We start from the raw sequence: 15,952 nt of genomic DNA on the forward strand, positions 1-15,952 counted from the left end.
AGAGCCAAAATCACTCCAGGGCTTGTGGCAGGGAGACCCTACTGCAGGGTCTCCGTCGCATATCCGATGGTCGCGATGGTCAAGACCATCGCAACCATCTTTTTGGCCGCTCGCATATGCATTTTCATGGAGGAGGGCCCTGTTTCAGAGCGAGCGCTCTGGTCAGAGCATCCGGCTCTGAATCAGGCCCAGTGTGTGTAAGGGGGCTGCTCTATCTCTGTGGGGTGTATATAGTGTAATCACTGTACAGTGTGTGTGAGGGGGCTGCTCTGTCTCTGTGGGGTGTATATAGTGTAATCACTGTACAGTGTGTGTGAGGGGGCTGCTGTGTCTCTGTGGGGTGTATATAGTGTAATCACTGTACAGTGTGTGTGAGGGGGCTGCTCTGTCTCTGTGGGGTGTATATAGTGTAATCAGTGTACAGTGTGAGGGGGCTGCTCTGTCTCTGTGGGGTGTATATAGTGTAATCACTGTACAGTGTGCGAGGGGGCTTCTCTGTCTCTCTGGGGTATATATAGTGTAATCACTGTACAGTGTGTGAGGAGGCTGCTCTGTCTCTGTGGGGTTTATATAGTGTAATCACTGTACAGTGTGTGTGAGGGGGCTGCTCTGTCTCTGTGGGGTGTATATAGTGTAATCACTGTACAGTGTGTGTGAGGGGGCTGCTCTGTCTCTGTGGGGTGTATATAGTGTAATCACTGTACAGTGGGGGTCATTCAGACCTGCTCGTGAGAGTCAGGACGCTCGCCAGCGGGTCGATGTTCCCCACTGCGCATGTGCACGACGGAGGGAGCTCCGTCGTGCGCATGCGTGAGACCAGGGAAGCGACGGGCTCACCATCGCTCCGGGTCTCGCACCAAAGGGGGCGTGCTGTCGATGTTGATTGACAGCACGCCCCCTTTGGTGGGCATGCCGGGGGTGTGCCTGCCAGACAGAGGCGTTCCCATGGTCTTGACCATCGCGACCATCTTTTTGGCCGCTCGCATATGCTGTGGGTGGTCACCCACAGCTATGCGAGCAGCCAGGAGGCCGCTCCATTTTCATGGAGGAGGGCCCTGATTCAGAGCGAGCGCTCTGGTCAGAGCATCCGGCTCTGAATCAGGCCCAGTGTGTGTAAGGGGGCTGCTCTGTCTCTGTGGGGTGTATATAGTGTAATCACTGTACAGTGTGTGTGAGGGGGCTGCTCTGTCTCTGTGGGGTGTATATAGTGTAATCACTGTACAGTGTGTGTGAGGGGGCTGCTCTGTCTCTGTGGGGTGTATATAGTGTAATTACTGTACAGTGTGTGTGAGGGGGCTACTCTGTCTCTGTGGGGTGTATATAGTGTAATCACTGTACAGTGTGTGTGAGGGGGCTGTTCTGTGTCTCTGGGGTATATATAGTGTAATCACTGTACAGTGTGTGAGGGGGCTGCTGTGTCTCTGTGGTGTGTATATAGTGTAATCACTGTACAGTGTGTGTGAGGGGGCTGCTGTGTCTCTGTGGTGTGTATATAGTGTAATCACTGTACAGTGTGTGTGAGGGGGCTACTCTGTCTCTGTGGGGTGTATATAGTGTAATCACTGTACAGTGTGTGAGGGGGCTACTCTGTCTCTGTGGGGTGTATATAATGTAATCACTGTACAGTGTGTGAGGAGGGGGCTGCTCTGTCTCTGTGGGGTATATATAGTGTAATCACTGTACAGTGTGTGTGGGGGGGCTGCTCTGTCTCTGTGGGGTGTATATAGTGTAATCACTGTACAGTGTGTGTGAGGGGGCTCCTCTGTATCTGTGGGGTGTATATAGTGTAATCACTGTACAGTGTGTGTGAGGGGGCTGTTCTGTATCTGTGGGGTGTATATAGTGTAATCACTGCACAGTGTGTGTGAGGGGGCTGCTCTGTATCTGTGGGGTGTATATAGTGTAATCACTGTACAGTGTGTGAGGAGGCTGCTGTGTCTCTGTGGGGTATATATAGTGTAATCACTGTACAGTGTGTGTGAGGAGACTGCTCTGTCTCTGTGGGGTGTATATAATGTAATCACTGTACAGTGTGTGAGGAGGGGGCTGCTCTGTCTCTGTGGGGTATATATAGTGTAATCACTGTACAGTGTGTGTGAGGGGGCTGCTGTGTCTCTGTGGTGTGTATATAGTGTAATCACTGTACAGTGTGTGTGAGGGGGCTGCTGTGTCTCTGTGGGGTGTATATAGTGTAATCACTGTACAGTGGGGGTCATTCAGACCCACTCGTGAGCGTCAGGACGCTCGCCAGCGGGTCGATGTTCCCCACTGTGCATGTGCACGACGGAGGGAGCTCCGTCGTGCGCATGTGTGAGACCCGGGGAGCGACGGGCTCACCATCGCTCTGGGTCTCGCACCAAAGGGGGCGTGCTGTCGATGTTGATTGACAGCACGCCCCCTTTGGTGGGCATGCCGGGGGGCGTGCCTGCCAGACGGAGGCGTTCCCATGGGAACGCCTACCGTCTGAAGCCGGCCCCACTGACATCACTGGTGATGTCAGTGGGAGTGATTTTTTCTCTGATAGAGCCAAAATCACTCCAGGGCTTGTGGCAGGGAGACCCTACTGCAGGGTCTCCGTCGCATATCCGATGGTCGCGATGGTCAAGACCATCGCAACCATCTTTTTGGCCGCTCGCATATGCATTTTCATGGAGGAGGGCCCTGTTTCAGAGCAAGCGCTCTGGTCAGAGCATCCGGCTCTGAATCAGGCCCAGTGTGTGTAAGGGGGCTGCTCTGTCTCTGTGGGGTGTATATAGTGTAATCACTGTACAGTGTGTGTGAGGGGGCTGCTCTGTCTCTGTGGGGTGTATATAGTGTAATCACTGTACAGTGTGTGTGAGGGGGCTGCTGTGTCTCTGTGGGGTGTATATAGTGTAATCACTGTACAGTGTGTGTGAGGGGGCTGCTCTGTCTCTGTGGGGTGTATATAGTGTAATCAGTGTACAGTGTGAGGGGGCTGCTCTGTCTCTGTGGGGTGTATATAGTGTAATCACTGTACAGTGTGTGAGGGGGCTTCTCTGTCTCTCTGGGGTATATATAGTGTAATCACTGTACAGTGTGTGAGGAGGCTGCTCTGTCTCTGTGGGGTTTATATAGTGTAATCACTGTACAGTGTGTGTGAGGGGGCTGCTCTGTCTCTGTGGGGTGTATATAGTGTAATCACTGTACAGTGTGTGTGAGGGGGCTGCTCTGTCTCTGTGGGGTGTATATAGTGTAATCACTGTACAGTGGGGGTCATTCAGACCTGCTCGTGAGAGTCAGGACGCTCGCCAGCGGGTCGATGTTCCCCACTGCGCATGTGCACGACGGAGGGAGCTCCGTCGTGCGCATGCGTGAGACCAGGGAAGCGATGGGCTCACCATCGCTCCGGGTCTCGCACCAAAGGGGGCGTGCTGTCGATGTTGATTGACAGCACGCCCCCTTTGGTGGGCATGCCGGGGGCGTGCCTGCCAGACAGAGGCGTTCCCATGGTCTTGACCATCGCGACCATCTTTTTGGCCGCTCGCATATGCTGTGGGTGGTCACCCACAGCTATGCGAGCAGCCAGGAGGCCGCTCCATTTTCATGGAGGAGGGCCCTGATTCAGAGCGAGCGCTCTGGTCAGAGCATCCGGCTCTGAATCAGGCCCAGTGTGTGTAAGGGGGCTGCTCTGTCTCTGTGGGGTGTATATAGTGTAATCACTGTACAGTGTGTGTGAGGGGGCTGCTCTGTCTCTGTGGGGTGTATATAGTGTAATCACTGTACAGTGTGTGTGAGGGGGCTGCTCTGTCTCTGTGGGGTGTATATAGTGTAATTACTGTACAGTGTGCGTGAGGGTGCTGTGCTGTCTCTGTGGGGTGTATATAGTGTAATCACTGTACAGTGTGTGTGAGGGGGCTACTCTGTCTCTGTGGGGTGTATATAGTGTAATCACTGTACAGTGTGTGTGAGGGGGCTGTTCTGTGTCTCTGGGGTATATATAGTGTAATCACTGTACAGTGTGTGAGGAGGCTGCTCTGTCTCTGTGGGGTTTATATAGTGTAATCACTGTACAGTGTGTGTGAGGGGGCTGCTCTGTCTCTGTGGGGTGTATATAGTGTAATCACTGTACAGTGTGTGTGAGGGGGCTGCTCTGTCTCTGTGGGGTATAAATAGTGTAATCACTACAGTGTGTGAGGGGGCTGCTGTGTCTCTGTGGTGTGTATATAGTGTAATCACTGTACAGTGTGTGTGAGGGGGCTGCTGTGTCTCTGTGGTGTGTATATAGTGTAATCACTGTACAGTGTGTGTGAGGGGGCTACTCTGTCTCTGTGGGGTGTATATAGTGTAATCACTGTACAGTGTGTGAGGGGGCTACTCTGTCTCTGTGGGGTGTATATAGTGTAATCACTGTACAGTGTGTGTGAGGGGGCTGCTCTGTCTCTGTGGGTATATATAGTGTAATCACTGTACAGTGTGTGTGGGGGGGCTGCTCTGTCTCTGTGGGGTGTATATAGTGTAATCACTGTACAGTGTGTGTGAGGGGGCTCCTCTGTATCTGTGGGGTGTATATAGTGTAATCACTGTACAGTGTGTGTGAGGGGGCTGTTCTGTATCTGTGGGGTGTATATAGTGTAATCACTGCACAGTGTGTGTGAGGGGGCTGCTCTGTATCTGTGGGGTGTATATAGTGTAATCACTGTACAGTGTGTGAGGAGGCTGCTGTGTCTCTGTGGGGTATATATAGTGTAATCACTGTACAGTGTGTGTGAGGAGACTGCTCTGTCTCTGTGGGGTGTATATAATGTAATCACTGTACAGTGTGTGAGGAGGGGGCTGCTCTGTCTCTGTGGGGTATATATAGTGTAATCACTGTACAGTGTGTGTGAGGGGGCTGCTGTGTCTCTGTGGTGTGTATATAGTGTAATCACTATACAGTGTGTGTGAGGGGGCTGCTGTGTCTCTGTGGGGTGTATATAGTGTAATCACTGTACAGTGGGGGTCATTCAGACCCACTCGTGAGCGTCAGGACGCTCGCCAGCGGGTCGATGTTCCCCACTGTGCATGTGCACGACGGAGGGAGCTCCGTCGTGCGCATGTGTGAGACCCGGGGAGCGACGGGCTCACCATCGCTCTGGGTCTCGCACCAAAGGGGGCGTGCTGTCGATGTTGATTGACAGCACGCCCCCTTTGGTGGGCATGCCGGGGGCGTGCCTGCCAGACGGAGGCGTTCCCATGGGAACGCCTACCGTCTGAAGCCGGCCCCACTGACATCACTGGTGATGTCAGTGGGAGTGATTTTTTCTCTGATAGAGCCAAAATCACTCCAGGGCTTGTGGCAGGGAGACCCTACTGCAGGGTCTCCGTCGCATATCCGATGGTCGCGATGGTCAAGACCATCGCAACCATCTTTTTGGCCGCTCGCATATGCATTTTCATGGAGGAGGGCCCTGTTTCAGAGCAAGCGCTCTGGTCAGAGCATCCGGCTCTGAATCAGGCCCAGTGTGTGTAAGGGGGCTGCTCTGTCTCTGTGGGGTGTATATAGTGTAATCACTGTACAGTGTGTGTGAGGGGGCTGCTCTGTCTCTGTGGGGTGTATATAGTGTAATCACTGTACAGTGTGTGTGAGGGGGCTGCTGTGTCTCTGTGGGGTGTATATAGTGTAATCACTGTACAGTGTGTGTGAGGGGGCTGCTCTGTCTCTGTGGGGTGTATATAGTGTAATCAGTGTACAGTGTGAGGGGGCTGCTCTGTCTCTGTGGGGTGTATATAGTGTAATCACTGTACAGTGTGTGAGGGGGCTTCTCTGTCTCTCTGGGGTATATATAGTGTAATCACTGTACAGTGTGTGAGGAGGCTGCTCTGTCTCTGTGGGGTTTATATAGTGTAATCACTGTACAGTGTGTGTGAGGGGGCTGCTCTGTCTCTGTGGGGTGTATATAGTGTAATCACTGTACAGTGTGTGTGAGGGGGCTGCTCTGTCTCTGTGGGGTGTATATAGTGTAATCACTGTACAGTGGGGGTCATTCAGACCTGCTCGTGAGAGTCAGGACGCTCGCCAGCGGGTCGATGTTCCCCACTGCGCATGTGCACGACGGAGGGAGCTCCGTCGTGCGCATGCGTGAGACCAGGGAAGCGACGGGCTCACCATCGCTCCGGGTCTCGCACCAAAGGGGGTGTGCTGTCGATGTTGATTGACAGCACGCCCCCTTTGGTGGGCATGCCGGGGGCGTGCCTGCCAGACAGAGGCGTTCCCATGGTCTTGACCATCGTGACCATCTTTTTGGCCGCTCGCATATGCTGTGGGTGGTCACCCACAGCTATGCGAGCAGCCAGGAGGCCGCTCCATTTTCATGGAGGAGGGCCCTGATTCAGAGCGAGCGCTCTGGTCAGAGCATCCGGCTCTGAATCAGGCCCAGTGTGTGTAAGGGGGCTGCTCTGTCTCTGTGGGGTGTATATAGTGTAATCACTGTACAGTGTGTGTGAGGGGGCTGCTCTGTCTCTGTGGGGTGTATATAGTGTAATCACTGTGTGTGGGGTGTATATAGTGTAATCACAGTGTGTGAGGGGGCTGCTGTGTCTCTGTGGTGTGTATATAGTGTAATCACTGTACAGTGTGTGTGAGGGGGCTGCTGTGTCTCTGTGGTGTGTATATAGTGTAATCACTGTACAGTGTGTGTGAGGGGGCTGCTCTGTCTCTGTGGGGTGTATATAGTGTAATCACTGTACAGTGTGTGAGGGGGATACTCTGCCTCCGTGGGGTATATATAGTGTATATATAATACATGATAAATATAATGTGATCTTCTCACAGCCTCAGACACGTCCTCTGATGACTCCAACAATGCAGTGAAAGCCTGAGTGTAAGTTACTGAATATGAGACGTCCTCACACATGACTATAAGTGAATATTGTGGATAATTCTACCTACAGTGTAACCGATAACATAACACAATCTCCTATATTACCAATAATAAGGCTGACAGTCATACACAGTATGAGCAGAGAGATGCTATGGGGAATGAGAGGACACACATACTGACCATGGATAGGTATAATGTGTGCTAGGGCAGGCTCCCTATGGGGAATGAGAGACACACATACTGACCATGGATAGGTATAATGTGAGCTAGGGCAGGCTCCCTATGGGGAATGAGAGACACACATACTGACCATGGATAGGTATAATGTGAGCTAGGGCAGGCTCTCTATGGGGAATGACAGAACACACATACTGACCATGGATAGGTATAATGTGAGCTAGGGCAGGCTCCCTATGGGGAATGAGAGAACACACATACTGACCATGGATAGGTATAATGTGAGCTAGGGCAGGCTCCCTATGGGGAATGAGAGAACACACATACTGACCATGGATAGGTATAATGTGAGCTAGGGCACGCTCCCTATGGGGAATGAGAGAACACACATACTGACCATGGATAGGTATAATGTGAGCTAGGACAGGCTCCCTATGGGGAATGAGAGAACACACATACTGACCATGGATAGGTATAATGAGTGCTAGGGCAGGCTCCCTATGGGGAATGAGAGAACACACATACTGACCATGGATAGGTATAATGTGAGCTAGGGCAGGCTCCCTATGGGGAATGAGAGACACACATACTGACCATGGATAGGTATAATGAGTGCTAGGGCAGGCTCCCTATGGGGAATGAGAGACACACATACTGACCATGGATAGGTATAATGAGTGCTAGGGCAGGCTCCCTATGGGTAATGAGAGGACACACATACTGACCATGGATAGGTATAATGTGAGCTAGGGCAGGCTCCCTATGGGGAATGAGAGAACACACATACTGACCATGGATAGGTATAATGTGAGCTAGGACAGGCTCCCTATGGGGAATGAGAGACACACATACTGACCATGGATAGGTATAATGTGAGCTAGGGCAGGCTCCCTATGGGGATTGAGAGACACACATACTGACCATGGATAGGTATAATGAGTGCTAGGGCAGGCTCCCTATGGGGAATGAGAGGACACACATACTGACCATGGATAGGTATAATGTGAGCTAGGGCAGGCTCCCTATGGGGAATGAGAGAACACACATACTGACCATGGATAGGTATAATGTGAGCTAGGACAGGCTCCCTATGGGGAATGAGAGACACACATACTGACCATGGATAGGTATAATGAGTGCTAGGGCAGGCTCCCTATGGGGAATGAGAGGACACACATACTGACCATGGATAGGTATAATGTGAGCTAGGACAGGCTCCCTATGGGGAATGAGAGACACACATACTGACCATGGATAGGTATAATGAGTGCTAGGGCAGGCTCCCTATGGGGAATGAGAGACACACATACTGACCATGGATAGGTATAATGAGTGCTAGGACAGGCTCCCTATGGGGAATGAGAGACACACATACTGACCATGGATAGGTATAATGTGAGCTAGGACAGGCTCCCTATGGGGAATGAGAGAACACACATACTGACCATGGATAGGTATAATGTGAGCTAGGGCAGGCTCCCTATGGGGAATGAGAGACACACATACTGACCATGGATAGGTATAATGTGAGCTAGGGCAGGCTCCCTATGGGGAATGAGAGACACACATACTGACCATGGATAGGTATAATGTGAGCTAGGGCAGGCTCCCTAGGGGGACATGGGGATAATAAGTACATATTCAGTTGGTTTTGTCCCACTGCTTATCTGTGATCTGACAGAATAGGTGACGGCTCTTGCTGTGATCTCACATACATGTTTCAGTATCCTGTGTATGTGTATATATATATATAATATATATCAGTGATTTCTTCTGTGCTAAATAATCAGAGATAGATGAGATCACAGCTGATAAGTATATGAGGGATCCATGGTATAGAGATAACAGATTAGACATAATTAGACCCCTATTACAGCCTCTTCTGTGATTATGAGATTGGATTATTTGTCATTGTAGATCCAGAAGCCACAAACAGGAGAAATGCTGAGATCTTCTGCTGCCATAGACCGGGCAGCTTCCCACCCGTCACCCTGCTTGTCTTCTGCTTCTTCTTCATACATCTAAGGCCGTATAACATACAGGGAACCTGTCATATACAGTAACTCAGGTTATATGCAGCAAATGGCCTGACCCTGAGATGCTGACCTGGGCCCTCTGTGATATGATGATTTTTTAGCCCTTTACATAATAACTCCCCCACAGAGAGACCCCCTTGGCTTATTGTAGAGGTGGGGACTCTATACACTATTGCCGGTCACCGTTACCTCTGCTGACTCTTCTAGGCGCAAGGGACGCTGGGTAATTTTTAATTCATAGTGAAATTCATATGCAGTCAGCGTGTGTAAGTACAGGTGGCAGCTGATTGGTCGGGCTCTGAGGTCACCCAGTCAGATGGGGTCTGCACTTACATATTAATGTGACATCTATGTGCTCCCTGCTGTACCCACTACAGAGACTGAGCGGCCTCTCTGTTATCCAAACGTCCCTCTGCACCTGGAGGACTAATACCCCGGGGGGCAACGCTGGGGGTTGTGGTAACAGTGAGGATCCCACATGTGAGATACATTTTCCTTATTTCCTTGGGGTAGGGGTATTTCTATGGGTACATTTATTCTATAAGGAGGAAATTAGATACATTACTCATCAACTGAGCCTATATAGTAACACAAAGAAAAGTTATGAATCGCTAAGCTATTTGCATTACATTTATCCTATGACTGGTTCCCTTTATGTGTACAATATATATATACCGGCCTATATCACAGACTGTATCCTGGGATTTTCTCTCACATTAGATCTGTAATAAGGTTATGGGTTTTAATTTTTATGCTTTATATTATATTCATTGAAAATGTTAATTTTGGTAGCTTAATTTTAATAATGATTTCCTAAGTCACCTCCTCCAGCCTTAGTCTTATTCCTGCTGTTCTTCCTGTTGTGGGCCGGACTGAATAATAAGGATATGTCCTGTCACCCTCCAGCCTTACACACTAGACGATATGCTCCCTGAGCGATATCGTCTAGTGTGTCCCCGGCAGGCTGTGCTCAATGTCGTTCATGACATTGAGCACAGCCGCTGAACGATATCATTAGCGATATCGTTCAGCGCCGGGCTCTCTCACCCATTCCCTGACATGCAGCAACCTGACGAGGTCGTCAGGTTGGCCTGCATGTCAGCCCGATGAACGAGGATGACGAACGACCCGCGGGAACGCGCGTCGTCGTCATCGTTCATCTTTTTTGTGTTAAACATGGACGATAAAGTGGACGACTGAACGATAACGATATCGTTATCGTTCAGTCGTCCACTTTAATCGCCCAGTGTGTACGCACCATTATGGAGCGTACACACGGTCAGATTTGTCAGACTTGTCAGATGAACGATTGAACGATTAAACGATCTGAACGATTTGAACGATTTTACCAAAAGTTTTGAACGATTTGAACGATTTGAACGATTTTTGACTACATTAAAATGAATGGAATCGTCCAAGTCTGACTGCAAACCCATCAGATGTCAGAAATCGTTATCTGACCATCGGGAACGCGCATCGTTGATCGTCCATCGTTCAGGCATGTCAGATATGAACGATTTTCCATCAGATATGAACGACTGAACGATTTTTAAATCGTTATCGTTCATATCTGAAGGAAAAATCTGATCGTGTGTATGCACCATAAGTCTTATTCCTCTGGGACACAATGGCTGCTGCTGCTCTTCCTGCTTATATCCCATGTGATATGTCCGGTCACACAGGAACATGTAGGAAATGAATGATAAATCTGGAGGTGACCATTGGATGAAATAGGATATGATGGAAGGGGTGTAATACATATGTGTATAATGGAATTGTGTTTAGGTTGCTTAGGATGAGAGAAAGTCGGCTACTGTTAAATCACATACATGTAATGTGCATCACATATGTAGGAACTGGCGTGTGAGCTGGTGACAGATCAGGTGAGTAATCAGCCACGTCCAGGTGTGGAGACCCGTGTCTGCTGTACAGTCTCCCAGTGATAAGAAGCCCTTACATACATGTACAGATACATAGATGTGCTAGTTACAGAGGGGAATAACATGCACATGGAATCCTGATATCCTGTCCTGCTGGCTGTACTCAGACTCTCTGACCACCATCCAGTCCTTACTGCAAAGTCCCATCTACTGCATCCAGTGAGTTATATTACAGAGCATAGTCCCACTTACCTGGGGCCCAGCACCCACCCTGCCCCCCAAACCCGCTAGGTCCCTATTACTCCTGCATGAGTACATCAGGCCGGCTGCAATGCTGTTACTGCTCCTCTCTGTGACCTTCCTAGTCATACACATGGGAGGGGCCTGACAACCCCGCTGTGTGTGTGATACACATCTGCTTACAGATTTGGGGAGGTGCAGGGGTAGGACCATTGCTCAGGAACTGGTAGGAGCATTCGTCTTCTGACAATAACCATTTTCCACACTGCTGAATGGGAACACAGAGATACATCCGATAGTGATAGTCTATTAGTCATATCCAACTGGCTGCAAGGTTTTCCCTGCAGAAACTTACATGGACATTGCAACCAATGTTCTATTACCACAGGTATGTGCACTTCCGATACCCCTGGTATACAGTAGAAAAAATTGATTTCCAAATTTTTTCAGACAAAACCCAGTGGGAGATGTTAAAAAAATAATGGGGAACAGCCTGTACTCTGAACAAATAAAGCAAAATACCTGTACTGGGTAACAGTAATAATGGTCATTAGTATCCCATTGAAAAAAAAAAAGTGGCTTTGGGGTAATTTTAGGCCAATTTAAAAAAAAACAAAACTATTATTTGTCATTTAAATAGATGCATTAATTAAATTTTGGGTGCACGAATTAACTAACATTTTAATTTGAGGCCATTATTGGTTTTAACAAACAATAATGACATGTAATTATAGGACCAATTAGGCTAATTGAAAACTTCCATTTACCTAATTAGTCAGTAGGGGGGATGTCCAAGGGGGGTTCTGAAGGGGGGTCGCCAACATTTGTAGCTTAAAATAGAGATTTATTTTTTTAAATGTATACCTGCTCTGGGGCTGCAAGAAAATAGCTGCAATAATTCCTACTGATATTATCCTGACTGATTTTCTACCAGGTAACTGAATGGGAAAAACACAGCCTGAGATTGGATATGCCCCTATGTATTGTATATGCAGCATCAGTCCATAAACAGATAGCACTAGTGGCTGCAGAAACGTTCTGCCAAAGACGACTCTACAGGTGACGCAATTAGTGACTGATTTATTTGCCAGCAATGAGAGAGCCGCCTTGTTCTAATCACTAGGTAATCACTGGTATAGACCTACAATGTACATAGTCACACATGATTACACAGGAGAATGATTAATAATATCACATGCTGTGTGGGGACTTTATACCAATAGATGTAATTATTTCTTTGTCTATGACTTTAAGCTGTCAATGAAATAAATGTGAGACACAAATGTGTTGGCGCCTTTTAGTTCTATCCGTTCCGTGTTATGATCAATCTTGTCTCCAGCACAGGTGATTATTACCGCTAACGTTCCACAGGTAACCATAGAAACGGGCGTGTTACACACAGCGACCTATCAGATTCTACCTGTCATGTTTCTAGCACAGTTTGAAAAATTAAATAAACTTGTAGTTGCTATGGGCGACAGCTCCTTTTTCTACACCGTTACCTCAATCAGATATATATTGTATAGACAATAATGTACAGAACATGAAATTGTTGCTCTTACAGTCACTATTAGCTGTGTAATATTATAGGGCAGGGTATATTCTTATTGCGCTATAGTGCAGGCAGCTATATGGCTCTAGATCCAGCACTGTACAGGGAGATTCCCCCAACATGCTCTGTGTTATGTGACTATTATATGCTGGTCTATATAAGGCAATGGTGGCAATCTGTGCAAAGTATTGATATGTGCTGCGGACCTATCAGCTATTCCCTGCCCCATGTAATTTGTTAAGGAGAGGAAGCAAAGCCCTGAGCACTGTGCAGAACAGGCCGGGGCTCATTCACATGGTGACAGGAAAGACGCTATGTGGCCGGTTTCCCTTCCATAGTGTCACCAGCCTGTTATAGCCTAGTGCTGGTAGCAGCATTGTCAGGGGGAACCTCGCTACTCTCCCCCTCCTTCCAAACTACTTAAGCCAGGTACACACTAGTGATGATATGTCATCCGATCCAGCCGGATTGGATGACATAGGCACATCATCTAGTGTGTACCCGCTGTGTCGCTGAAGATGCTCGCTCCCTTCCGTCATCAGCGACATCGCACGTCGGAACCTGCTTGCAGGTCCAACGGGTGACATTATTAGTAAGCTCCATGCTGCTGAATGCAGCATGACCCCTGCCGTCACTTTGTCGCTGCCGGGATCGGCAAGTGAGTATACACTTGCCAATGCTGGCATCCCGCCGGGTCCCATCACTTACGAGGACGGTACACACTGGCCTTTAATCTACACCCTCTATATCTCCTAGTGTGCCAGGAAGCAGTAGGACAAGCGGAGGCAAGTCTATATAGGGAAGTATAGGGGGAAACACATCATAGTATTAATAATGTATGTCCCTCACCCACCTATGTGGGAGTGGATTATATGCACAAACGCACATCTGAGCACGTGCGATTAGCAGAACCAGGAAGTGTGGTGATTACCACACACCAGAGGTTTGATTAATGAGGAGCATTAGTATAAACAAAGTGAGTAGTTGGCTGTAGACATTTGCCCTTGATAAAGTCCCTTTATGGGAGGAAACGCGTTGGGAGCATTACAGACGTTTAATTTCCTAACCTTGTATATGAAGCTGTAACTGCTACCTTGGTTCGTAGTACATAGTTTTTAAAGTGACCAATAAACAGTCATTTATATTGGAGCCTCTACATTATTGAAGGTGCACCCTCAGACCCTATAGCCTACTCCCACTCACAGGCACGTTATCATCAGAGGACTCACAGACAGGTGACGGACCAGCAGCACCAGATTGTGTAAGTGAATTAAACTTACTTATCACTTATACTGCAATATAGTGTCACATCACACTGATACTGCGTTCCTGTCCTCTGAGGTATTGAGAGTGGTGAGGAGAAGGTTTGCATCAGGATCATGAGGAAGAAGCACCCATTTAATTAGAACATCCAGCCTAAAGTTTTTGCCTACTGTTCCAGAATTATGTTTCATAATTATGGATTACAACACTGACATCTATATTCCTTTGGCATACTGAGGATATACTGAAGCCCCTGCCTACAGTTATTGCCCAGGAGACCTGGATATAAACTCCTTCCCTCCCTCTAAGACTTATATTCACCACTAGTAACAAGATTCAGCCCCAAGTTTTTGCCCAACTGACACCAAGTCGACATATTAACTTTATCTGACTAATACAATATTCTCAAATATACCCAATAGCCTGCCAGTGTATTGAAGCTTGCTATACTACTTTATTCTTTATCCCATTTACCACAGAGCACTTCCCTCTATATATTTATGGTTACTAAGTGTACACAGAAAAGGGGCTTTTCCCCTGGTTGTAAATAGCAGTGCGATATCTTTTGGGCTTATATATGTTATTCCATGTAATTAACATTCTAACGTCGCAGCGCCCATCACAGTTGGAGACTGTATGACCCCAGATGCTGGCTGGGGAGGTGCGGCACCATGTGTCTACTGCTCCATGTACTACTGTCTCTTTCCATGTAAAGCCCACGGAGGGGGAACCAGGTGCTGCTACCACCATCAGTGGTCACTACAACAAGTCACTGTGTGACTGGGGAAACTGCTCTGTCCCCGCTCTAAGCTGCAGTCACATCCAACTGCCGAGGCTAACACAGTGGTGAGTAGTGCTGGGAAGACAGTCAGGTGGGGTCTGTACAACTTGGTAGGACCTCACTAGGTACTACCTGTCACATATGGACCATGCTTACAAGGATAGTGCTCGACCCTGGGGAGTGGCGCTAATCTCATGTCTGTGTGAACCTCCTCCTTGGTGGGCTTTTCCTCACAGAGGTTGTCACTGTTTCTGTCATGTCAGACAAGGATCAGGGTTTAGTGAGAGCCACCTAATGCTTGGAGAGGGCTCTAGACTGGGCCGAACAAGTAACAACCCTGCAGTTCAGTCCTGGGAGGGATCAAACTCTTATGAGTAAGGTGAAGTGGCTGTTGAGTCAGACCTTGAGGATTCCTCTTGGATGAGGAGTACTGCAGGAGGTGGGGTGGAGATGACTTGGTGGAGCGGAGGTCTTACAGCAGGCCCGTAGTATTCAGGATAGTGAGGTGTCTGTTACTCCAGACCTTGTCCAACAAGAATAAACAGTCTCCTCGTCTTATACTTCTCAGCTAGATTTGCCTTGTGAGGCATAGACCAAACCTAAAAAGATGTTCCAGGTTTCATGTAAACAACAGACCTTTTGGGGCCTATTAATTAAACGTAAAAAATCTCTGGAGATAATTAGCTTTAGAACTCTCATGCAGTTCTAGCTGATTATAGGTGGAATTCATCATTCCACCTCTCCATAAGTATCTATTCCGAAAAGCTGTCATTTTTGCGATGACAGCTTTTCGGGAAATAGATACTTTTCCCTGCCTACACTACCTTATCGCGTCTGGAAACAGTGCTGTGCATGCGCTGTTACATCTGTAAAACCAGCGCATGCGCAGCACTGCCTACAGATGCGTTAAGTTTGTGTACCCCCTCCGCTCACCTCCCCCCCCCCAGACTTACCTGTCCGCGCAGCAGCCTCCGGCTCCGTCCTGCTGGTCTGTCATGTGGTTTCCCAGCAGACCACATGACAGATTAGAAAAAAATAATAATCATTTTTTTTCTTTTTCTAAACTTTCTTGTGCTCTGCTGGGGAGCACACATGACAGACCAGCCTCCGGAGCCTGAGGACGGAGCAGAGCGCCGGAGGGACTCGTCGGGGGACCTGCACACGCGGATACAGGTAAGTTTCACCTGTTATTCGCCACCTCA

General features: G+C 48.5%; 1 protein-coding gene across 1 annotated transcript in view; it reads left to right on the forward strand.

The window, feature by feature from the left end:
- LOC148520809 (class I histocompatibility antigen, Gogo-B*0103 alpha chain-like) overlaps positions 1-9,030 on the forward strand; it is a 359,871-nt gene extending 350,841 nt beyond the window's left edge. Inside the window, exons 7-8 of the mRNA XM_088475585.1 lie at positions 6,773-6,821; positions 8,916-9,030. Of these exons, the coding sequence (XP_088331711.1) occupies positions 6,773-6,819 (47 nt within the window). The 3' untranslated portion in view covers positions 6,820-6,821; positions 8,916-9,030. The remainder of the gene's footprint in view (positions 1-6,772; positions 6,822-8,915) is intronic.
- Positions 9,031-15,952: the final 6,922 nt, after the last annotated feature.

The sequence above is a fragment of the Taudactylus pleione genome, unplaced genomic scaffold (genome assembly GCF_031769625.1).
Source record: "Taudactylus pleione unplaced genomic scaffold, aTauple2 ptg000174l, whole genome shotgun sequence".
NCBI classification, from domain to species: domain Eukaryota; kingdom Metazoa; phylum Chordata; class Amphibia; order Anura; family Myobatrachidae; genus Taudactylus; species Taudactylus pleione.